We start from the raw sequence: 23,843 nt of genomic DNA, 5'->3' as shown, positions 1-23,843 counted from the left end.
TGTAATTACAGAAATGTGGGAAATACTTTTCCAAGGCTTTTGAACTCAGAAGTGGAACAGAAGGAAGACACAGGGGGACATACACCATTCAGTGTTATTTTCCTTGCACAGGAAAAAAAGATCATTATGAGATGAGCACTAAAGTCTCAAGTTTTCAAAGGTTTGCATAACAAACAAGAGACACATTGTGGGTTGCATCTTGACTTTGAAGGCTTGCCACTGTCAACTGAAATAAAATGGCAAGGTTTAAAGCCTTAACCAAGTTCACAAGGAAAATATTTGGACTAAAAGTTTTGGAAAAATTTCTCTCTTTGAAGTAGTTTGTCATGTGTTACCAATGTGAACTTTATTGACCTTGAAACTTTTTTTTTTTGAATCAAATAGCAACTAGTGACACTTTAGTAAAATCTTAAATCAACAACCATCTCCTGGTGGCTCCAGCTTCATAGCAAATGCAGGCAAAACAGGGAATCTACAGAAGAGACCTTTATTATTCATAAATGAAGCCTGCCAAAACCTTCCCGAAATAGCATTCAAAGACCCTTTTAAGGTCATGGATCCTGAACAAAGCCAGAAGAGCACAAAAAAGGCTGAGGAAAGTCCAAGAAAGAGGCTTCCCAAAGGAGAGGCTTTCCAAGCCAGTATTTCATCTGCAGCTACGTACCAGGGCAGCTCTGCTTCTTCGCAAGGAACCCCTCTCCGAGATATCATATCGCAGCAGCACTTTTCTGGTTCTTTGCCGATTCCAAGAGAGGAGTCTCAGGAGAAGACTGGACATCAGCAGCAACCTAAGCCTTCCTCTTTTGAGCATCCTCCCCACGTTTCACAGCTTCAGCAGCACGCACTGTCACCAGCATTTATGTCTCCTGGGAAACCAGAACATGTCCTCGAAGGTCCCACGTGGCAGCTAGTTGATCCAGTAAGACCAGGTCCCTCTGGCTCCTTTTCATCACCTGGGCTTCACTCTCACCACGGCCAGCTCCTACCTTCCCATTCACCAATCATTCCTGGAGAGGACATGCCATCTGTTCAAAAGGTCTATATCCCTCGCCCTTCACAAGTTTCCTTAAAACAAGCTGAGGAAGTGCACAAGAAGGAAAAGAAACCTCAGAAGCCAGGCAAATATATTTGCCAGTACTGCAGCAGGCCTTGTGCGAAGCCAAGTGTGCTCCAAAAACATATCAGGTCACACACGGGTGAGAGGCCATACCCTTGCATTCCATGTGGCTTTTCTTTTAAGACTAAGAGCAACTTATATAAACATAGGAAATCTCATGCTCATCGAATAAAAGCTGGGCTGGCCTCAGGGATCGGAGCAGAGATGTATCCATCGAGCTTGGAAATGGAAAGGATTGGTGGGGAGGACTTCGAAGAGCCAACAGAAGGAGAAAGCACAGATTCAGAGGAGGAAACGGGTGCGATGTCAGGCCACTCAGTAGAGCTGTCGCCGAGGCGGAAGCACACCCTGCTGTCCAGCAGCCTGCTGAGTGGGGGGAGCCAAGGCTCCAGCCATGACCGGTGTTCATTGTCTCATTCCAGTATGTCCCAATCTCTTGAGGACAGCAGCCAGTTCGTGGAGCCCTCGTCAGACCATGCTCTGAGCCATAAATCTGAAGATACCCATACTATAAAGCAGAAGCTTGCACTCCGCTTAAGCGAACGGAAGAAGGTGATAGATGAACAAGCTTTCCTGAGCCCTGGGAGCAAAGGGAGTACCGAGTCAGGCTACTTCTCACGATCAGAAAGTGCGGAGCAGCAGATCAGCCCACCAAATACTAATGCAAAATCTTATGCAGAAATTATTTTTGGGAAATGTGGTAGGATTGGGCAAAGGACTGCAGCGTTAGCTGCAAACACAACCCAGGGGTTTCCACACTTGTCTACCGAAGAGAAACCTAGTATGGTACCATTATCTGTGCCTAGAACACAGGTCATTGAACACATCACTAAGCTAATTACAATTAATGAAGCTGTTGTAGATACCAGTGAAATAGATAGCGTTAAGCCTAGAAGAAGCTCTTTATCTAGACGTAGCAGCATTGAATCTCCAAAGTCTGGTGTATATAGGGAACCGTTTCAGTTTGATATCAAGTCTGGTTCCAGTAGCCAGTTGGATGCATCAAAAGTGTTGACATCCCACGGTGAAAAAATTAAGCCCGAACAATCATTGTTGTCACTTCAGCAATCCCACAGTGCCACAGAGACAGTGCCTCTCCTAAGAAGCCACTCAATGCCTTCTGCTGCATGCACTATAAGCTCCCCACATACCTTTAGAGGTAGCTATTCATTTGATGATCACATCATGGAGCCTGAAGTCTTAAGCCGCAGTCAAGCTTTTTCTTCGCATCCTCGAATGCTAAAACGACAACCAGCTATTGAGCTACCTTTGGGAGTGGAATACATCTCAGAGGAGGTTAGCTCCACGAACAAAGAAACTGTTTCCAAACCTCCCGAGGAGCCTGAAACCAAGGAAAGCGATCTTACCAAAAAGTCACGGAAGGGTCCGAAAGTTAAAGGGTTCATGTATGAGTGTAACATATGTGGTGCTCGCTATAAGAAAAGGGACAATTACGAAGCCCATAAGAAATACTACTGTTCAGAACTGCAGCTCTCAAAGCCTCATTCTTCCACTTCCCATACCTCTTCAGAGACTGAGAAAAGTGTTGCGGATCCTGACACATGGCCCCAGATCATGCATTACAAGCTAGGGAGCAGTTTGGAGCTCACCCCACTACGAAAGAGGCGAAAGGAAAAGAGTCTCGGTGATGACGAGGAGCCTCCAGCTTTCGAGTTGTCTGACACTCCTTCCTCCAGTGCTGGGCCAACAACTCAGTTTGCAAACCCAGCATCATCTGATGTCGCTTTAAACCTGACCCGTGAATCCATTAAGTCACCAGCAGATACATGTAAATCCACACCTTCTGATATCAGTGGCAGCTTTCATCCCAGGAATACCAAACCGGCTTCAAGTGCGGAGGGTAAAGAGAGGAGAACAACCTCAAAGGAGATATCTGTCATCCAGCATACGAGCTCCTTTGAGAAGTCTGATTCTATCGAGCAGGCGAGCAGCTTGGAGGAAGACAAACCCTTGTCGCAGTACTCCTCTCAGCTGCCCCCCCAGCAGAGCCGCCCGCCTCACTCCCTGCAGCCCAAGCTGGTACGCCAGCCCAACATCCAGGTCCCCGAGATTCTGGTCACTGAAGAGCCTGACAGACCAGAAACAGAGCTGGAGCCTCCTCCAAAAGAGCCAGAGAAAACGGAGGAATTTCAGTGGCCGCAGAGGAGCCAGACACTTTCTCAGCTCCCTGCGGAGAAACTCCCACCGAAAAAGAAGAGGCTGCGGCTGGCAGAAATGGCTCAGTCCTCCGGAGAGTCCAGTTTTGAATCAGTCTCTCTCACCCGAAGCCCAAGTCAGGAAAGCAGCATATCCCACAGTTCCAGCCACTCTGTCTCGTTCGATCGTGAAGATCACAGCAAGTCCGAGTCAAGTAGCCAGCCCTCCGAGTCCCACCCAAAGCCGCCTGGTGTTGGCTCACATATGTTGATGGTACCAAGCCACCATCATCATTCCAGGGAAATGCGGAGATCTGCTTCTGAGCAGACACCGAACGTGTCACATCCTTCCCAGATGTCAGAGACCCGCAGTAAATCATTTGACTATGGGAGCTTGTCATCCACTCCTGCCTCCACCCCCGGCCCTTCAGCCTCCTCAGCTCCACAGGAGAGAAGGAAATGCTTTCTGGTCAGGCAAGCATCCCTCAGCAGACACCCAGAGCATGAGCCAGACTCAACCCCAGCAGGCCGGCCAGAGACAGAAGATCCCGTTCCTTCTTCAAGTAAATCTCCTTCAACAAGTCTGCCCCATCAGCTGACATCTTCATCCCCTTTGCCGTCTCATGGTACTTACCCTAGTGAAAAGAGTCAGCCAAAAGACAGCCCTCCGCCAGCATACACCCAGCCATACACAGAAGCTTTGCAAGTGTTTCACCATCCCGTACCACAGCTAACACTGCATGAAAAGCAGTTCATGTCCCCGCAGGTTTCTATCTTTCCCTACCAGCACCTCCTGCCTCAGCCCGGGCAGTCTGCGGAGCTCTTTGCTGCGCACACTATGTCCGACATCCTCTCTGCTCAGTTCACCATGCCCCAGATTCCTCCTTCCATATTTCAGAGCCCACCACTGCCCCTCCCCCAAACGCTCATCCACCCAGGCCCGCTTCATATCGCTCCTCCGTTAATGTCACACCCTGCCGACATGCCTTTCAGGCAGCATCCTTCATTCCTGCCAGTGCATTACCCTGGCTCCTCACCGATCCCTTCAGCCTTTTTTCTGCCTCTTCAGTCCCAGTTTGCTCTCCAGTTGCCAGGTGAAGCTGGTGGACATTTACCACAGATCAAATCCAGTATATTCCCAGCAGCAGGAACCTCCAATCTTTCCCCGTGCACAGAATATGGCTCGGACAGTAGGTTGCACCCTCTGACGTGCACAACAAGTCCTTCGGTGTCTGTGTCCACATCTCAGCTCGTCGTTCCTACAAGGTCAGACCCAATGGTGTCACTTGTTGTCCCTGTTCGCATCCAGACAAATATGCCGTCCTATGGGAGCGCAATGTACACAACGCTGTCCCAGATCCTGGTCACGCAGTCCCAGTGCAGTTCCTCTTCTATTGTCCTCCCGAAATTTGATGATCGCCAGCCCAAGGGCACCCTAGTCTGTAGCGCTGATGTTCATGGACTAGGTTTCGATCTGGCACAGATGATCACGGAGGATCAAAGGAGCATTTTCCAGAGCCCCTATCTGAGAGTGCCCTTACCCTTACCAGAGCGAAAAGGCTACATGCCACTCACCTCCCCATCAGACAACGTCCTCGGACTGGAAGGAGGCCCATCAACAGTCGGCGGAAGCAAAAGGATGCTCTCTCCAGCTGGAAGTTTGGAGCTGACAATGGAAACACAACAACAGAAAAGAGTGAAAGAGGAGGAGGTGTCTGAAGCAGAAGAGAAGTTGGAAGTGGTGAAGCCACCCAGTGCAATAGAGGAAGGGAAAAAGCAGGATAAATCTCACTTTCTTGCAGAAAGCCAAGGCAGGGTCGAAGTTGAAACACCACCTAGTTTGTCTTTAGAGCAGCCAGAGCCAAAGGAAATCCCAAGTACTTTGCAGCAAGCTGTGTCCCATTCAGGTTCTCCAAGTTTTGAGGCACTGGAAGAGTATAAGCAGCCAGCTGGCAAGCAGTTCCTCAGCAAGGCATCTTTGCAACCCGTGAAGAAAGAAGACTCCAAAGAACTGGTGGAGCAGTCTCCACCAAACCCTGCAAGCGCTGCACCTCTGTCCGAGGTCACTCATAGTGCAATGAAGTCTCGAGAAGGTACAGACATGAAGAAGGTACTTCAGTTCCCCAGTCTCCACACAACCACTAATGTCAGTTGGTGCTATTTAAACTACATAAAGCCAAATCATATCCAGCAAGTTGATCGACGGTCTTCAGTGTATGCCAGCTGGTGTATTAGCTTGTATAATCCTAACCTTCCAGGTATATCTACTAAAGCAGCCCTGTCCCTCCTGAGGTCCAAGCAGAAGGTGAGCAAGGAAACCTACACCATGGCTACTGCTCCACGTCCAGAGGCAGGCAGGCTTGTCCCATCCAGCTCCAGGAAGCCAAAAATGACCGAGGTAATGCAATCCTATATATTTCTCCTCATCCATTTGGATACATGGGAAGAGGGGGACAAGGGACGGGGAATTGCTATTCTTAGTTTAGTAGGAGTTTATTCATCCCTCTCCCAGTTTGGTAAGCATTTGTTCTCAGTGAAACTTTTAGAATGAAGAAGCGAAAACCCCCTGTAATAAAAAAAAAAAAAAAAAAAGGCAAGCCTGCTCAAAGGCAATGTGCCATATTTCTGTTCTCCAGTTTCTACTTGCCTTGTAATCAAAAGAACATGTAGGAATCACCACCACACCATGAACTGCCACTGCTCAAGCACAAAGCATTAGTCTTGATTTGCATTTGTCTTGATATTTCAAATAGCTTTACAACTTTTTTATTTTTTATTTTTTTTTAATAAATGCTGTTATAATTCCCTACGTTTTGCATGTTATAAATGAAAAAGGATTACCTTGGGGAAATGGGATTCTGTCTGGTTGTGCATCTGCTGATCTCACATTAATGAACATGGAGAGGCATGCTTATAGTATTTAAAAATATTAAAGGAAGATTTGCAAGTGTACTCTAGGCCCCTAAAGAAGTGTAAAGGCATGCAGTGACATTTATAGAAGTGCCTCAGTAGGTTAGATGTGGTGTCTTGTTAAAACACATGTGGTGTTTGGTCCATGTAGTTCATGTCCTTAGCTGTCTGCCTGCTTTTGCAGGTATCTAAGGGTATTTTATACCTGGCCTTTAGAGTTAAGGGGAGCGAGGCAAGCAGCTTCACAGGGGCAGAGCTCGCCAAAGGCACCGGCCAGGCAGAGAAGTCTTTGAGACACTTCTGGTAGCTGCTTAGTGTTATGTAGCTCATTTTGAGGCCAGACTTTTCCCCTCTTGGTTAATGCTGAACCATGCAGGTCCCTTTAATCCAAATCGTGTTCATGTAGACTAGCAAACAGAATTGCTCTAAAGATTTTGCAATTTGATATTCATCTCAAGTCAATTTATATTGATGGATTATTCATTTTATTTCTGTATCATGAAATGAACTCTGAATATTAAATTTACCATAATCGCTGCTGCAGCTGCTGCTTATAAATATGTCTTAAAATACACAGTAGAGTCACTTTGATTCAATAAATGTTTATTTCTATTCAACATTTCTCCCATTCTTCTGCAGAAATCCAAAAGACAGAATTTCTAGGGACATAGGAGCAGACAATTACCTGCGCAGTGCAATAACCATGCTAATGCTCGATATTTATGCACTCGTTTTCAAAGGATTTTATCTGTCATACCATCCTTGATTTCTCCAACAGAAGTGCCTGTGCTCCTCTGAGCTTTGCTGTCTGACATGGTGCTAAAATGCACACCAAGTGTGTGTTTCAGAAATACGAGACCCTCATACCCTGAATTTAAAGGTTAAGCTCTGGACAGGAATGGTTAAGCCCTTACTCATCAAAATACATATTTCACTGCATGCATTTGCTCAAAAGACTCAAACGCCTTTCAGAAAAAACCTTAAAAGCTGACTGGTTGTAGAAGCTAAGGTTTTCATGGTACAGCTTGCAAAAGTCAGAGTTTGTCCTGCCAAATTCATGTTAGTTCTGACATTAGTTCCTGCTGCTTAAAGGAGTGAGGTTTGCAGAAATTATGGTAATTTCAGTGGAGATAAATTGACCTCATGCCAGGCAGAGAAATAGGTTTTGATTAGACGATCAGTAGGAGTGAAATCCTCAGTTTAGTTTTTAAAAAGCCTATGACTAGCACAGATTAGGAAGCAGCGTTGCTGGTTACTCAGGAAGATGCGATTAACAGGAGCTGCATAGCAGTAGCATCAATCAGAGGTTGAAAGTTCAACCTTCAGTGAACTCTGCTCTAGCTATTTTTCTTAAATATTTTCTTCTTGATGTAACTAGAAGTTGTCAGTCAACACAACAGAAAATGTAAAAAAACTCAAATATTTTGTACAATTATGCATGCAGCAAGCTACCGGCAAGCAGTAGTACTGTGTATACAATCTACAAACTTGGCTTGTTTTTTAAATTACCAGTGGGATTTACTGAGCAGATCAATTCTGAAGTGACTGTAGGCTCCAGCGTGCATGTAGGGATGGCTAATTACACTGTATTGGGCTTGCACACTTTGTAAATTAAATGAGATTGTAAAAGGGGATAGTAGTGACTGTATGATTTTGGCTCTCTCTGGTGCCTTTCATCTGTCTATGTTTTGTGCTTTCAAAAGCTGCAATAAATAAACCTCATGCTACATCTAGCAAGTCAATTGTTTTGTATTCCTCAGTAAATAAGGGACTGAACTGGGAAGGTTATCACTAGCATTTTTACGAGCATGTAGCTCATATCAGGAGGTGAAGTGACAATGGCCAAAGTCTAATTTTTGAAGGTGCTCAGTGTGTCTCCTGCCACTGATTTCCTCTGGGCACAGATGTCTCCATGCCCAGAGACACAGCTCAAGACTGTTTCTGCTGGAAACTGGTTCCTGGCACTGTTCTGTCCTGGGCTGATAGCCCTCTCCTGAGCAGTTCCTGGGCACATTTAGGGAGATAGGACAGGACAGGGACCATTCCCAGGAGGACCTAGGAAGGGTTAGGTCGGTCTGGTGGTGTGGATGTGGGATCATCTGCGCGAGCTGGCTCCGGGGGCAAAGAGCAGTCCCGGGTGCAGGTAATGCTCCGAGCTGAGCTTCTGAAATTACTGGGAAAATTTGAAATGTTTGACCTCAGTTTTGTAAAGCTACATCTCAGTGAGTCCATCTCTTCTCCTGCTGAGAATCTAAGGGCAGTACTGGCAGCTGGCTGCTGTGGAGGCCAGGTTAAAGCCCTCTGAATTTTGCAAGTCTGGGTTTGAGCTAATCACTCTTTGGCTTCCCCTATAACCATGGGAGACAAAGAGGCACCTCTTGTGTGATTCATCCTCCCTTAAGATAAGTGTCTAAGGTAGGGCAGATGAATCACCCTTGAGAGCTGCCACTCTTTCCAGCAACTATGAAGTGTAGAGGGTGACCAGCTCTGCTTTTGACTTCTGCCAGTTCTTTGGCTTCGTTCACACCAAAATCCCTCTTCATAACCCTGGTCTCTCAAATGCCTTCAATCTGTTCCCATAAATTATATATAAAGCCAGGACAGGGGTAATTCAGTTGAACTTCAAAGATCTTCTTGCACTTGGGTGAGAGGCAATCTGCAGTCCTCTTTCAGAGCTTTGGAGGCCCCTGCTAGTTGTGCTGTTAGGTCGTAGAGGGGCAATGTCCCAAGATCTCATTCTGGGTGTGGAGAGCTCCCCTGGCATCATGCAGAGCTGGAGAGGCAGCTGTAATGTTTAGGTCCATATACTATAACAAATAACATTAAATATGCTAGCTGAGATGTCAGTGCATGACTTAAACCTTGGTCCAAACAAGGGGTGGCAATTTTAACAGTGAAAAAACAAATTCTACCCTGGGAACATCTGGAGAGGTTGAGGGTTATTTTCTCCTGTTGGTTTTGTGGCTTTCTCTGTGCTGTGCCCTTGGCAACCAAGTTTTGGTGAAAGGAAATCGCCCGAGAGCTTTGACTGTCAAGAGATTTATATCAAGTTTATGTGGCTAAAGTCCAAATTTGTGTGAATGTGCGTGTATGTGGGGGAAACCCAAAGGTTGAGGTTAAATATATGAATTCTACAGATGCCTCCTCTCTAGACCTTTGTAGATGCATATAATAGAGAGAGGATTATCCAAGGACAGAGCAGTGGATTTGGGAACAGAGACCTATGGTTCTACCACATGTTCAGAGTGACCCCAGCCAAGACACTTCTCTTTATGCCTCAGTTTTCCAGCTGGCAAGAACTGGATAATATTGAGCCACCATATGCAGGGGGTGATTTAAAAACTTGTAAGCAGTCACAGTAAATATAACATAACCAGCAGGGCTCAAAATCCAGAAGCAGAGGCCCTGGCTGTTGAGAGGATGTCCTAATTACTGCACTTAGCTGTCAGGAGCAGCATGTGCGGTAGGTTGCTGTCTCTTTCTGAGGCTGTTTGGTCTGTGTCTGTCTTAGAGTGATTTTGTATGTAATCATTGATTGTTTTGCTCTTTTGGGGAGATAGGTTCATTTGCCTTCGCCCCTTTCTAATGAAGGTCGAAAAGATATAACTAGAGCTGAGAAGGAAGAGGATAAAAGAGGAAAATTGGAAGAAGAGGCTCTTGTAACCAAAAGAGGGGAGCCAGTCAGGATCAAGATCTTTGAAGGAGGGTAAGTGTCTCATTTTATTTCCCTTTCTGTGTTACAGTTGCATAGGAGTTACTGATAACAATGATGGCAAGTCAGTGAAGGTGCCATGTGGAGGTGAGCAGAAGTCCAGGTATGGTTGGATTTCAGCTTACTTTCCACAGCCACTGTAAAAAACTGGCCCTCAAGATCAGTAAATACTCTGGACTGCATTAATTTTCTTCTTTTTTTGAGTTGTGTTTAAGCTAGCAAGCACCTCGATATCTTTTCTGAGCGGGTGGTTGAGCGAAGACAGCTGAAGAGCACAAATGCATCTTGTAGCTGTCTCTGATGTGACAGAAGTGTGCTCGGTATCTTTTAAATCCTTCCAGAGCCACCTTCTGAAAATGATGTTCCTGATGGTTGTTACCATTACAAGGAGGATCTGGGGAGATCTTTTCTGATGCCTGGGGTTTGGGTGGGGGAGAAAAGAAGGATTATATTAATGTGATTTTAATCCCACCCAACCAAAGTAGCTCAAACCAGAATGGATGCAAGATCTAAATTTGATGTATATCTTAATTCTCAGCTCCAGATAATTCAGAGTACTCTTCAGTAAATCAGCACTGGTCTGATACTTCTGTTTATCTTTTCAAAAATAAACAATCAGCTAATAAGTAGCATGTCTGTGGGGTACAATTAAAGATCATCCTTCCTGTGTGTTGCAGAGGGGGCCAAAGACATGTAAGAAATCCCTAGCAGGGTTCATCAGTTCTGCTTTTGCCATTGGGTGGTCTTGTTTTTTGTATGTAAGAAAAAGGCTTTAATTAGTCAGTAGTTGTGGTTTTCTGCTGTTACTAGTTGAAGTTTGCTAGTTTTTAAAAAAATATTTCGTTAACAAATGATCAAACTAGCTAATAAAAAAATTAAAATACTCCTTTGGGAAAGGAAACCTGCTGCTTTGTTCAAAACTCACCTCCCACCCAGATGCAGGTGCTGTGCACCCAGTGCAGGTTTAGATGCCTGTCAGCAGTGAGTGGGGAACGCAAAGAGCTAAAGGAGTGCGGACCCGTGATGGGTACGACCAAAGTGATTGAGGGAGGGAGCCAGGAAACAGCAAGAAAGCTACAGACGGATGGGTACGATGGGTTCGGGGTGTTGCCATCACCCTCCTGTAGCAGACAGGGGCCATGGGGCTAACTGCGCACTGGGTTTCATTGCTCTAAAGCCCATGAGCAGCCTCAGTTTCCCTCAGCTGGGCTCTCCCAGAGCTGTGGCCGTTTCAGGGGGACTCGGGCTCCTTCCTAGACATGGTGAAAGAGGCTCAGTTTTAACATGAATGAAAGTCACCCTGCCCCTCGCAGAGCAGCTCTGCAGAGGCTCCCTGGGGAGAGGTGTTGGGTGCTGGCTGCTCCCCAACTGTTCCCCATCAAGACGAGCTGCATCCCCACATCCCTGTGCTCACATGGGGAAGCTGTCTGTGTCCCTGAGCCCAGCACAACGGATGCAGAGTCACGTTTTCTAAACAACAGACACAAAATAAAGCAACTTTTTCAACATGTTCCATGTAAGCCAGCATCAGGGAATGTATTAGTCATTCTGAACGTATGCTATGTTTTATTTTAAAGTTCCTGTAGCACTGACCTAAGGCAGCCGTCCTTCTGGATGTGAGACAGAATACAGTAGCTGTTTAACACCAAGCACAGGCACTAATGCAACACACCATGTCACAGAAATAAATCTCATATCTAAATTACATGCCATACACACTGCTAAGAGGTCAGGCAAGACAGGCTGTTCTCCCGAGGTGCTTTGGTGCATACCTGGCGGTCCGTGCCTAGCTCCCGCAAGGTTTCTCATGTCAAATTGTTCAGCCTCAGCAGCTTATATCTACGAGGATATTTCCTTGCAGTAGAGGAACAAGCCTGCAGATGAATCTGCATGGTGCCTAGTGCTTTGTGCGAGATACTGAAAGGATCAGACCCCTTTCCTGGCCATCTCTTGAAAATGTTTTACAAAAAGTGCGTCATTCTCAAGACATTATTTCACTGTCTTCCCCCCACCCCCAGCCTCCTGAAAATTTCCTCCTTGTCTCATTTTCCCCCTTATTTATTAGTTTCACATGGTCTGCTTCTGGCTGGACCCATCCTTCCAGTGGGATGCAGTTGGTTTCAAATCTTTTGGAGCCATCCCATGCTTTGTTGCCTCAACCAAGGAGGGAGACTGTAAAGAAATGCAAGTGTTCTCACAAAAGGTGAACTTGCTGCAGCTTTATTAGCTCCTTCTTCCCCTCAGTTTCTATTTCTTTAGAGCTCTTGCCTTTCTCACTGCCATTTTCAACACTTGCTTTTTCCCTCTACACAGTCTCCTGGCTCCATCAATCCTGTAGCTGCCTTTCCCCTGTTGTTACATTGCTTGTAGCACTGCCAGGACCAGCTCGCTACTTTCCCTGCTGCTGTCCAGCCTGCTGGCTGGAATCATATTTCTTGGCTTTCAGAGAAGACCAGAAAAGACAGATTTCATACTTTCATTATACCCAGTGCCCATTTTTAAGGAACAAACTGATGAACCTGCCAGAGTCTCTCGGAGTGGGTGGGGCAGTTTGGCTTCCCTTGCAAAGTCTCTCCCATTTGAAGATGTCTCCTGCCTGGCCGTGAAGGTGGATAGTTGCTTTGTTGTGTTTACCTGCTGGGAAGTGTTTTGGAAACAGCTTGCAGATTCCTTGAGCCTTGAGGTACATTCGTACCTGGGTGTAGGGTCCAGGCTCAGCAATGCCATGCATGGGGTGTGCTCAAGCTCAGTTTTTCCCTCATCACTCCTTCCCTGAAGAATGTCAGTCAGCTTCCTGTGGTGCCATCTCAGGATGTGGAGTGGTGGCCCCTGGGGCTGTCAAAAGGACCTGGGTGGTGGGAGGTGTTTGGCTCCAGCTGAGTTACCCAGCCATTGGAGCATCTACCTCCCTTGGCCCCCTGTAGTCCCTTTGTATTGTGCCTCTGCTTCCTGGGGACTGCAGGAGTGTGTGGGTCTTTCTGCCTTGACTTTTCCACAGTTAACTGTAGACAGGATCCGCAGAGTTTTCTGTTGGGCTCCTGTTTAAAGAGCAAATTTCTCTTAGAGAGCAAGTCTTAAGGTCATTCCATATGCAGTTTCAGCAGTGGCTTTTTACTTGCACTCCTGACATTTTTTAAGACTGCATATAGCTCCATTGCAACCAGCATTTAGCCCCCACCCCACTGGGACACCGCATGTACCTGCCTGCAGAGGAGGTGGGAGTCGTTTATCACCCCACGCACAGGCTGGGCGCTGCACAGTCTCCTCAGCTTGTGTCTGGGAGAGCCACGCCATTAGGCAGCCAGGTCAGTGTTTGTACTCCTGAAGGAATTGATACAAATATCCATTGGACTTGTCCTGAGGGATATTGTGGTGGTTTTGAGCAATGAAAATGACCTTTGAATGTCAAGCTGGCCAGTACTGCTTCAGGAGAAGTGCTGTGATTCCTTGGTGGCTCTGTGTCACCTTCATCAATCCACTCTGGTACTTTGGAGGCACCAGGCCCATTCTGAAATCTTACATCATGAAACTGTAGATTGGTATTGACCTGATTTGAGAGTGAGGTATGCGATGGTATCATGGTCTTGTCAGGGAAATGTTGCCTGTTTACTGTGCATTAGCATTACCATGATGAAATCTGATAGTAGTGGGGTAGGTACAGTCAATGTATGTTCTTCTGTTTCATAGCCAAACTCTCTGGGCTTTCAGGGGGCCCATCAGGACGGCTGTCTGTAACTGGTGGGGAAAGCAATACTAAGATACAGAAGGTTAAAGGCCACTAACCTTAACCGACATCCCCAGCCCAGGGTTATGTGATTTGAAAACTATGTCAAAAGGAAGGCTCTCTTTGAAAAAGTGTGTGGCTGCAACCTCATGGCTGCAGACCTGAGTATCCTTGCATTCGCACCTTAAAAAATACATCCCCTTCACACTATCCCATGTGTACAAATCCACACATGAGCAAGAAGAGGCCATGGTGATGTAGTGTATCGTTCGAGGGAGATGCTTATAGTGCTGTTGTAACCGAGGCTGCTCTAGGCATTGGTTTGGTCTGACTCAGATATGAATCTGAGTCCTTTGCTCTTTGTCCTCATCAATAAGTAACAGAGAGTTGCAGGTTCACCAGCTATGGGATCTTCTGAACTGAGGTCCTGCACCCCTACCTTAAATCACTGCTCCCTTGAGCCTGGGCAAAGCCGCTTCTGCCTGGTACAGTACAAGTGACGGGGGAGTTGAGCATGGTCTGTCCATTGCGTTCCCTGGAGACCCCCAGGGCTGGAGGGGCAGGGGCTGCTGTGTGGCGCTGCCCTTTGCCTCCATGCTGTGGGGCTGCTTCTGGGGCTTCGGGCAGGCGAGAAGATGAGGGAGCTCTACATCTACCTAACTTGGCCTCTCTAGCGAGAGACTTTCCCCTTGGTTGAAGGAAAATGGAGAAGCCTTGGGACCGTGTTGTCAGAGTTGAACATGACTGCTAATTAGTGGATGTGTATGGAAAAAAAAAAACCCACCAAACCTTTGGGGGACCCATTAGCTGTATGCAATCCTCCCTTCCCCCAGCTATCCTCCCAGTTCTTGCCATTGTGGACTCACTGGGATCTGTGGTTGGCTTCTCTGGGGTGATCTCACTCCACTTCTATGACTGGCCACAGAAACTGCAGCTCCCACCACCCGCTGACACACACCTAATGGAAAATCCCTGGCACAGCAATGTGAGAGTTTTATTACCCTGGAGAAAGCCTCTCTGTTAAACAAGCAAAGTTTCTCAGCGTGTAACTCTGCATCGGACCCGGTTCGGTCAGGGGATTTCCTTTGCTGCTTAGATGAGTTCTAAGAATTTACCGTGTTTATTTTGAGAGAAGTCATTCTTTATCCCAAAGACACTAACTTCAGCAAGCGCTTTAGCAGCAAGGGAGGAATCCGAGTGAGCCCCCATCTGCAGCACATCCAGCTGCCGCGTGTGCCAGCGCGGGTGAACGGCTGCTGCTCCCTCATTTACCTGCAAACCTGCCCGAACCCTGGTGGTGGGCTCACCTCGCAGCCCAGGGCACTGCCCCACATGGGCGTACATCTCTGCAAAGCAGGGCTGGTGGTAAACAGCAATATTTTACTCTGTACTTTGTTCCTAGATATAAGGAAATAATGCCTGTAATTTGCATTTTTAAGTGAAAGGGGTTTTCCTGAGACAGGTTGCTTTGCACAGGAGGGAGAAATTGGTGTTAAAATGTTTCTGTTGAGGTAGTGGTGCCAGACTGACCACTTGGCATTAATTTGAGCATCTCATGGGGTTTTGTTGCTGGATTTTCCCTGTCCTGAGAAGCGCTGAACAGGCATTGCTGTGCTCCATTTGGGCAGCCCTGTGGCTGCACAGCCCTGCGGGACATCTGGTCCTGCATGTGTCAGGCTGTTCTCTGAAACATGATGTTTAATGTCTGAAGCATCAGCTTGTGCACAGGTGCTTATCCTGCTTCTGTAAAAAACCTGTAAAAAGAAAAAAGTGTTTCTTATATGCGAAATTGTGTGTTTGTTTTTCAGATAGGACTTTACACCAAATGGAGAGGAGAGCTTTCATGCCGCTGGCTTTGGCACTACCAGGGCCAGCCCTGGTGCCTAGGCAGAGCTGAAAATGATTAACCAGCTCTGGGAAAAGGGAAGAGCATACCCTGGTTTTTTTTATGCTCATATGAAAAAAGACATGTCGTGTTAGGTACTGGCGGCTCTCCAGGAATCCCTACCAAAGTAGCCAATCTCCATTTCCCTCTAAGAGGTTGGCTTTCTGGTGGTCCATGCCCAGGGGGCTGGGGGATAGCTCGAAGGGTCATGGTGCTCACACTCACCAGGTTCCATCCTCATGGGCACTGGGTGCTGTGCTCTGTGCAGGGGGAAGGACAAGCCTCATTTCTCGTGCCCATATAAAAGAACATAAGGTCTCTGTTGAGCACCATACGTTTACACTCTCTTTCTTTTTCATAGCACAAGCAAAGCAAGTTTTCTGCTTAAAAAGCTAACAATCCAAAGGAGACAAGACACAGGGTGGTAATTTAAGGAAGGACAGATTTGTGAATTTTACTGATGCTGACAAGATGAAAGGAGAAATTGTTTGAAGAGACAGGTTTGCAGGCAGTGAGAAAGGCAGCTTGAAAGATACATTCAGGAATAGCAGCAGAGAAAAATAGCAGCTAGAGAAAAAATATTTTCAAAATGAAAGGAATATGTACTTTTTGCTTTGAAAATCATTGCATTCTTATGTTAAAATATACTTAAAAGCTACTGTGAAGACAAGGTTCAATTCAGCTTGAAGCAAATGCTTTTTTCTCCCCATCATATGTCTTCATGAAAATTTGGATTTTTCTTTCTTTTTAATTTTGGGTTCAATTGAAAAAAAAAAAAAAATCCCCCTGGCAACTCAGGGAGTAGCCAAGCTGAAAAATTTGTTCTTGTCAGTGGTGTGCTCAGGAAATCTTTGCTTGGATCAGGAGCAGCAAGGCAGACGGCAGGAAACTGCCTACGCAGGAGGAGGGAAGGGAGAAGTTTGCAGGTGGAGTCAGTGCAGAGAGCAGGCAAGTAAAGGTGTAACTTTCTTGGCTCCAGCTTTGGGCACCTCAGTCTGTCTGTTTGCTTTGAGCTGCTGCTGAGATGTGTTAGATAAGAGCTGGTGTGTCTGGGAGAGCTGACAGATTTGCTTTCGGAGGGAAAGTGTAGGACGGCTCTGTAACGGCGCCAGTTCCCGGACCTGCCACTCAGCAGATGGTGCTGCGTGCCAAGAGCTCTTGTATAAGTAACCTTGTATAATATAGAAATAACCTGGAGTTATTAACTTTAAAACAGGTTATTAATTTCTCTTGGGAGTAGCTTCTGGTTGTATAATCACTATTGAAGCATCATGCAAGATCCCAAGTGGTGTATCTTTGGGACAGAACTCAGGGCTTGAAGAACTTTCTATTTTCCTTGCTCTTATGACAACACCTGCAACCTGTAAGTTGATTCTATCCCTGAATCCTCCAGGATCCATGCAATGCGAATCAGCCTCATTCACATTGAGTCTACTCTTTTCTATCTCCTTTGGTTGCCCCTTACAGATGCCAGGTACAAAAAAAAAAAAAAACCACCCACAACAAAAAGCCCGCATTAAATCCTGCTGCATATGTTTCAGTCAACTAAGCATGGACCGAATCTCATTACCATCCCAGTCCCGGTACAGCTGGATGGAAAGGTACTTGCAGTCCACGGAACCCTGTGCTTTTCATGCTTCTGGTGCGGTGATGCTGGGCCATCCCTGCACCACCACCACCTTGGCTCCAAAAAGCAGGACATCCCCATGTGCCTACAGCTCGGAGCTTTCCTTTAGTACCAGCTGTGTTTGTGCTGAGCAGTTCCTGAACATGCTGTTCCCTGGCCTCCTGTGAACGGTGGTGGTTAGAGCAGAGCAGTGTGACTTGGGGATGTTGGACTTGTGACTCACAGTGACTCTTGGATAAGTTATTCTCCTCTCTACACTTCAGTTTCCTTGTTTGTGAGAGGGGACACACAAACTCACCTGCTCCAAAGCTTGATTATATTATGCCTTTAAAATACCTTAGTATTCCTCGGTGGGAATTGTTAATGTTTCGTCTCCTGAGTATCTTGTCACTTCACTTGACAAATTGGCTTCATTCTGCAGCTTATTCCTGCTTTCCCAGGAAGTTTGACAAACACAGAAGGAATTAGTCTAGGTTGTTGTCTGGTTTTCTTTATTATTTTTCCTTAATTGTTTTTGCCTGTACAGCCAGCCCTCTTCCTTGACATGTCCTGCTGGCAGGTGCCCGTCGTGCAGCTTGATGCTCATTTCCCACAGCCAATTATTAAAAAAATGTTATCTCCAGTTTCCCATCTGACCTTATGTGGGATGCTCAGCTTTCTGCAGGGATTTCTTTCCTCCTAATTAGAGATCCTTGTAAGCATCCAGCCAGCCAACCCGTGGGCTTCCCCAGTGTGAGATGGTTACAGTGGGGCAGAGGCAGTGTGGTCCTCAGGTGGAGGATGGTGTACCTCCTGAGCCCAGCATTCCCAGTAGGGTTTTCCCAGCCTCTTATTCCACTCACTAGGACTTTTATCTTCTGTGGTTACACACAGACAAGAATTCCCATTTGCTTTCAGTTCAGATAATGAAAAATACAGACTTAATGAACAGTATTAAGCAAGAAAATGTCTTTGATACCTTGCACAGGTGCCTGGGTTACCCGGCAAGGGCCAGCCTGCCTTGCTAGCATTGTGCTGTATCTTTTTTTGGGAATGAATGGTGCTCCAGCTGCCAGACTTGTCAGTGTCCTGTTGTAGCATTAAATTAATTAAAAATATACTAATAATTGCATTCATTCCAGCAATTACTTTGCTTATAACACTGTGTAGATCCAAGGCTCAGTCCAGGTAGATAAAGAGAAGCAGCCCCTTTCTGCAGGCTCTGAGACTGACAAGCAAGTACATCCCTGGGGTAGGACAGAGCATGATCTTCCTTCTTCAGTGGAAAGATGAGTTCAGGTCCCTGCAGAGGCAGAGGAGGAGCACTGTCTTGCTTGGGGTACCCCTTCCATGCCCTGCCAGAGATCTGTGACCCTGGCCATCACCCCACTTCTCTCTGTCATCCCTTTGCAAAACTGTGGGCAAAGTGGAGATGACAGTAGTGGGTGTTTCATTTTCAGACCCTGTTGGGGCTGTTTAGACCATTCCACGAGTCTGCAGCATTGCCTCTTCCCTGAACCTATGTGCAACTTCGTCTCATTTCTGGGAGTGTAGTTTGCTCATGAAACCCTACATGCACTACTCTGGGGTCATTCTCTGTAGTGAAGGCACAAAGTATACGCACTCTGAGAGGGGGAGAAGGTAAACATGGGGAAGATGACACTGTCATCCCAGGCAGGGAGGGTCTGAGGATGTAACCTGTGTGCTGGTGGGCGTTTTATACCAAAGAGTTACAAACCAAACTGGACAAACAGCATTTGGGCCAAAATGCATCAGTGGGCATTACAGGTCCAGTTGGCAGAGCAGAGCTGTGCCTGGGAGCTGGCAGAAAATGTGACATCTATGAGCAGCTGAAGGGACACAGAAGAGCATTTCACAGTGCCTTGGTCACACAGGTAAGGGGAGGCCAGTGGAAAGGAAGAACGTGATTTGATCAGACAGACAATTTTGGCAGCTGAGCAGGAATGCAGAGGGGTAGAAATTGGTTAGAAGGTAACATTGCAATTATCCAAGCAGGAGCAGATCAGGCTGTAAGATCTGAGCTCTCACAACAAAGAGGGAGAGCGTGGGATGGAGAGAAAAATGGTATGAGTTCCTGCCAGCAAAAAAGTGAAGAGAAAGAGAGGATGAGGGTCAGAGATTATCCTAGGATAGGGAAAATTACATACTCATTGGACTTGGCGCATGCAGGCACCAAGTGAGTAACGGTCATGTCTGTTTGCATTTCCAAGAGTTTCGTAAGAGTAAGCATTTTTTTGCAGTTTAATAAAAAGCAAGCTGGACACTTTCCTTTGTCAGGGACTTGAAAACAATAATGTAAAAACATCTGTGTGAAGTCCTGAAATAAGTCCGTGATCACCTGGACTGTCCTTCTGCATCTTGAATTCATAGGCATGACACAATGTCTTATTCTGAGCCACTGCTTGATATGGGCCAAATGTCTGGAATAATAAGCTCTCCCCATTCGCAGACTATTTATGGGCTTGTGGCAAACATCAAGATTATAGGGTTGTCACTTTATTGATTCTGTGACACAGTTTCTACAATTAATTCAGTGGAAAATTTAAGAAGGCAAACGTTTTTACCAGGTTTACTTAGGATTAGCCAGTTCTTAACATCTGCATATCTAGGCAGCCTGTCTTACACAGAAGTGTAATTTATAGAAGTCCTTTAATAGATTCCAAGTACTGTGCAATCAATTAGAAGCTTGATGTTCAAATAGACAGACCCAGACCTGACTGCCTGTTACTAAATCCATATTCCACTAGGTACGTGGCAGGAAGATGACTGAGAATATAATTCTGCCCTGATTTTTGGGGACTTCCTTTTCTGTCCCTTTCTAATGATGAAAACGTTACTTTTGAGGAGACAGGTCTCTTCTCAAGGCAGATGTTAATCTGATTCCTGTTTGGTGGTTTTTTGGTTTTGTTGTTTTTTATGTTGGTTTTTTTTTAGTCTTCCCAGGTGTAGCAGTTGATTTTTCAATTCTCTTTAGTATTGACCACCAGAGGATGCTGATGATGACAGATGGGATGTGACATTCTTGTGAACAGTCTACATGACGGAAATGATAGAAGTCCAAGAGTAAAGTGTGCCTGAATTGGACTTGTGAAAAGTGACATGCATTTGGGAGCATGAATCCCATGAAATCCACCCACTGTGTTTCACCTAGAGAGGGACCATGTCCCTGAAAATCAGGGAATTAAGCACTCCCCACTCCCAGTTTGGATTCTGAATTTTATTTTTGGAAAAGTTTTACTTTTTTTTGTATAATTTGGAAGTTAGTATATGAGTCATACTGTTGGTGAGAATGCTTGTAAGAACTGAGTAAAGCCTGTTACATCCTTAAGTGGTGGGACTGTGAGAGCCAGACTCTACATTTAAGAAAGATTTTCCAAGTCTTCCCATTTTGTTGCTGGAAGGAGAGCAGCTTAGCTTGTGTGCTTTGTCCTGATATAGCCCATCATGTAACTGGATCTTTGATGGTTTTTAATATCATTGTTCATCTGCACAACTGATGGAGGTGCAGTGCCATGGAAGGAAGGTGAGATCATTCCTCCTCGTGGGACGCTGCTGGGCTTGCTCAAGGAGAAGAGGCTTGAGAGGCTGTGGGACGTGGCAGGAGCAGATGGAAAGAAGACCATCAGGACCAGAGGGAATGAACAGTCTGCTGCTGCTCAGAAAGTCAGCAAGTTGCTGGAGGCAAGGATCCAGCTGCAAAGATGTGCTGGGCAGGGCTGCATATAAACTTGTTGTTGTTGTTGTTGTTTTCTTTTTTTAATACTCCATCTTCCCAAGGTGCTTTTCACTATTTAAAAGTTATAATTCCTTTTTTTTAATGATAAAACACGTTTACCTACTTTTTAGTTGTAGTCCTTTTTTTTAGGAGGAGATCAGTAGGGATGTGCTGCAGGCAGATGCATCTTAGGCTGTAGCCAATCTGAGTCCCATGATCTCTGGACCATGAAGTGCTGTAAGGCAGCTGCCAGCCCAGCTCAGTTCCTCCAGGATGGAGGAGTGGGGAAAAGCCATGGTTACTCACTGCAAGTGCTTAAAGCAATTTCCCCGTCCTGAAGGACCTGCTGCTGCATTGGATGAAAAGGGAGGTGGGGGATGTGGTGTCCCTCCTTAGAACCATGTGAGACATTCATGTGTATGTGTTGAAAAATACAAATCCAGACTGACTGTAGCTGCATGCTGCTTTATGTGTAGAACCTCAGACAAAAGGCAATGTGACCTAATAAGATATTTTTGTGGGGTTGTTTTGCTGCTTGTGCTGGTGTAGAGATAAGGCTGAAGAACTACAAGATTTTTAAAAACTGGAAGCAGGGAGGGGAGATTACAGGCAGGGTCTTGGCTGACTCTCCCGATAATGTTCACCTGGCATCTGTGCACGGTGGTTCAGTTTCTTGGAAGTTCATGTGTTTCTTAATTCTTGGGTGCTTTTGTCTCTAAACTTTATTCAGGGCTTGGTGTGTCAAACAGGGGAATAATCAGATGCGTGCAGCCAAGTTCTTATAATGCTTATTCTTATATGCTCCAGCTTCTTGTGGACCCCAGACATGATTGAATTGGTTTGTGTAACTCTTGGTTGGGTTAGCAGCACAGTAGCGGCACTTTCAAAGAGCAAATATTTCTTGCAGATGTTTTAGATCAGCAGTTAAACCAGTGGTTTTCAATGTTTGTGAATTTCTTGCCATTCTTATTTAAACAAACTATTTGATGGAAGAATTATGTGGTTTTCAAGGTTGCAAGAGGCTGAGCACTTACACCGCTCTTCTGAAATCCAACTGTATGCATTTCAGTCCCCTTACAAAACCAACGGGTGCTTCCAAGTGTGGGGTTATCTGCAAAGCATTGGCCTGAAGTGTGCCAGAGCAGCCTGTGCCTGCAAGCTGGTTTTGATAAAGTAAGAACATTTCCCAAATGTGAACCTTCATTACTAAAAATATAGCCCCTCTGCTTGGCAAGAGAGCTGCTATGGGGTGAGAGACCTGGCAGCTGGCAGTTAACTGGAGCCGGTCACTGGGGGGGACACTGTGCTCCATGAGGTCCCTGCGTTGGGTGTTGCAGGGGTAGAATGCTGCTAGAAAGAAGCAGGAGATAAAGAGAGCCTTGGGTGGGTTTGGCTAAAGAATGATCAGTTTTTCACAAGAATTCAAAAAAGCTGAGTGATGTTGGGCCTGTGCTTACTCAGGCCATGTACAATGTAGGGGGGAAGCTGGTTTTTGCATGGCTCTGTTCTTGCCTTGGCTTGTGGGTATTTTCCCTCTTTCCCAAAATGTTACAGTGCTGAGCTGCAGTGAGATCTCCTGTGCGTGTGGAAATGTAGGGTCACAGTACAAGTAAAGGATAATTAGTCTATTCACGCTGGTTGTGAATGGTTTTGAATTTTGGAACTGAGAAATGCTAGTTGTGCTGCAGAGTATCACTAATAACTATAACCTATTATGAATTTAGCTCTTTATGTGTTGAACCTGGAGTTAAATTTGTTGATCTGAAAGCTGAGTTCATCACTCAGAGGAGGACTTAATCTTCCGAGGTGCTGAGTAACGGGCAGAGCTCCTTGCAGTCATTAAGAACTATGATTATTTGTACCTGTGCAAATTGGTCCTACATATGGGTGTCACTGTATGAGTTTAAGAAGCTCACTCACAGCATCCAAGAACTGTGGCCCTACTGCATGGTTGTACCATTAGCGCCGATGGTAAATTAAGAAGATGCTAATACATTGCAAAGGGTACTTGCAGGTGGCAGCAGCCTGTAAAAAAAAGAAGAGCCCTGAGGGATCCCGGTCCTGCACTGTGAACACCTGCAGCCCGCAGCTTGGCTTCACCAGCAGAGTCAGCGCGGAAATTCCTGACCCTGTGCCGCTGGCCATGATGCATCGCTCTTGCGCAGCGCAGCAGCCTCCAGGGTGCTTGGGCACAGAACATGCTTGGGTCTCTCTGCAGAAGCTTAGGGCATTTTTTATTTCTTGCAGTGAAAAGCAGTGAGTTAAAATTGTTTCTAATTCTGACCCCCCTCCTTCAGAAGAGGGCTTCACGGTCCCTTTCCTGCACAGCTCAGAAATGCTGGAGAGCAGAGGACGTGTCAGCAGCAATGGCAGCCAGCTATTTTTGCACAGACAGTCTCTGCAGCCTTCCTGCCGTCTCATAAGAAGTGTGAGTCGTGTCACCAGAACTGCCGAAGCCTCCAGCAGCCAAGGTCACATCTGGAGCAGTGGGTTCAAAAACTGTGCCTGGGATCAGATGGCTTCAAGTTCCTCTGCAGATGGACCTGTCAAGGGAACTCCCAGCTGGATGGTGATCCCACGAGTGCTGGTGGTTGTTGGCAGCCTCCTACTGCTTGATGTTTATCTAAGAGAGCGGAAGATGAGTGGTTTTGAGGAGGAGTTGCCTCGCATTCTTGCAGGGTTTACTGTCGCATCATCTTCAGGCAGCAGCATGTCTTCCAGCAGAGTCTTAGTTGGAAGCAAGCCCTCATGTCCCATACGAAGATGTGTACCTGAGAGACCCCCAGGAGTCTGTGTGTGTGTCCCTGGCTTGGGAAAAGTGCCATAATCATAGGATAAGCAAGGATGGCTGGTTTCATAACTTTCTGGAGACAAAAATGAATATATTCTGGTCTCAGGAAAACTGAGCATGATACACTGGTACATTTGACAGTCTCCCTTGCACACATGCAAAACAGAGCGAAAGCATTCTGGGCAGGGATTTCTGGGATCTTTCAA

General features: G+C 46.1%; 1 protein-coding gene across 1 annotated transcript in view; it reads left to right on the top strand.

The window, feature by feature from the left end:
* The window catches only part of HIVEP3 (HIVEP zinc finger 3), a 70,019-nt gene that overhangs the window by 4,172 nt on the left and 42,004 nt on the right, over positions 1–23,843 (top strand). The window contains exons 2-3 of the mRNA XM_037381538.1: positions 12–5,671; positions 9,744–9,889. Of these exons, the coding sequence (XP_037237435.1) occupies positions 554–5,671; positions 9,744–9,889 (5,264 nt within the window). The 5' untranslated portion in view covers positions 12–553. The remainder of the gene's footprint in view (positions 1–11; positions 5,672–9,743; positions 9,890–23,843) is intronic.

Source organism: Falco rusticolus, chromosome 3, assembly GCF_015220075.1.
Source record: "Falco rusticolus isolate bFalRus1 chromosome 3, bFalRus1.pri, whole genome shotgun sequence".
Lineage (NCBI taxonomy): Eukaryota > Metazoa > Chordata > Aves > Falconiformes > Falconidae > Falco > Falco rusticolus.
This window is presented reverse-complemented; position numbering and strand designations above follow the sequence as displayed.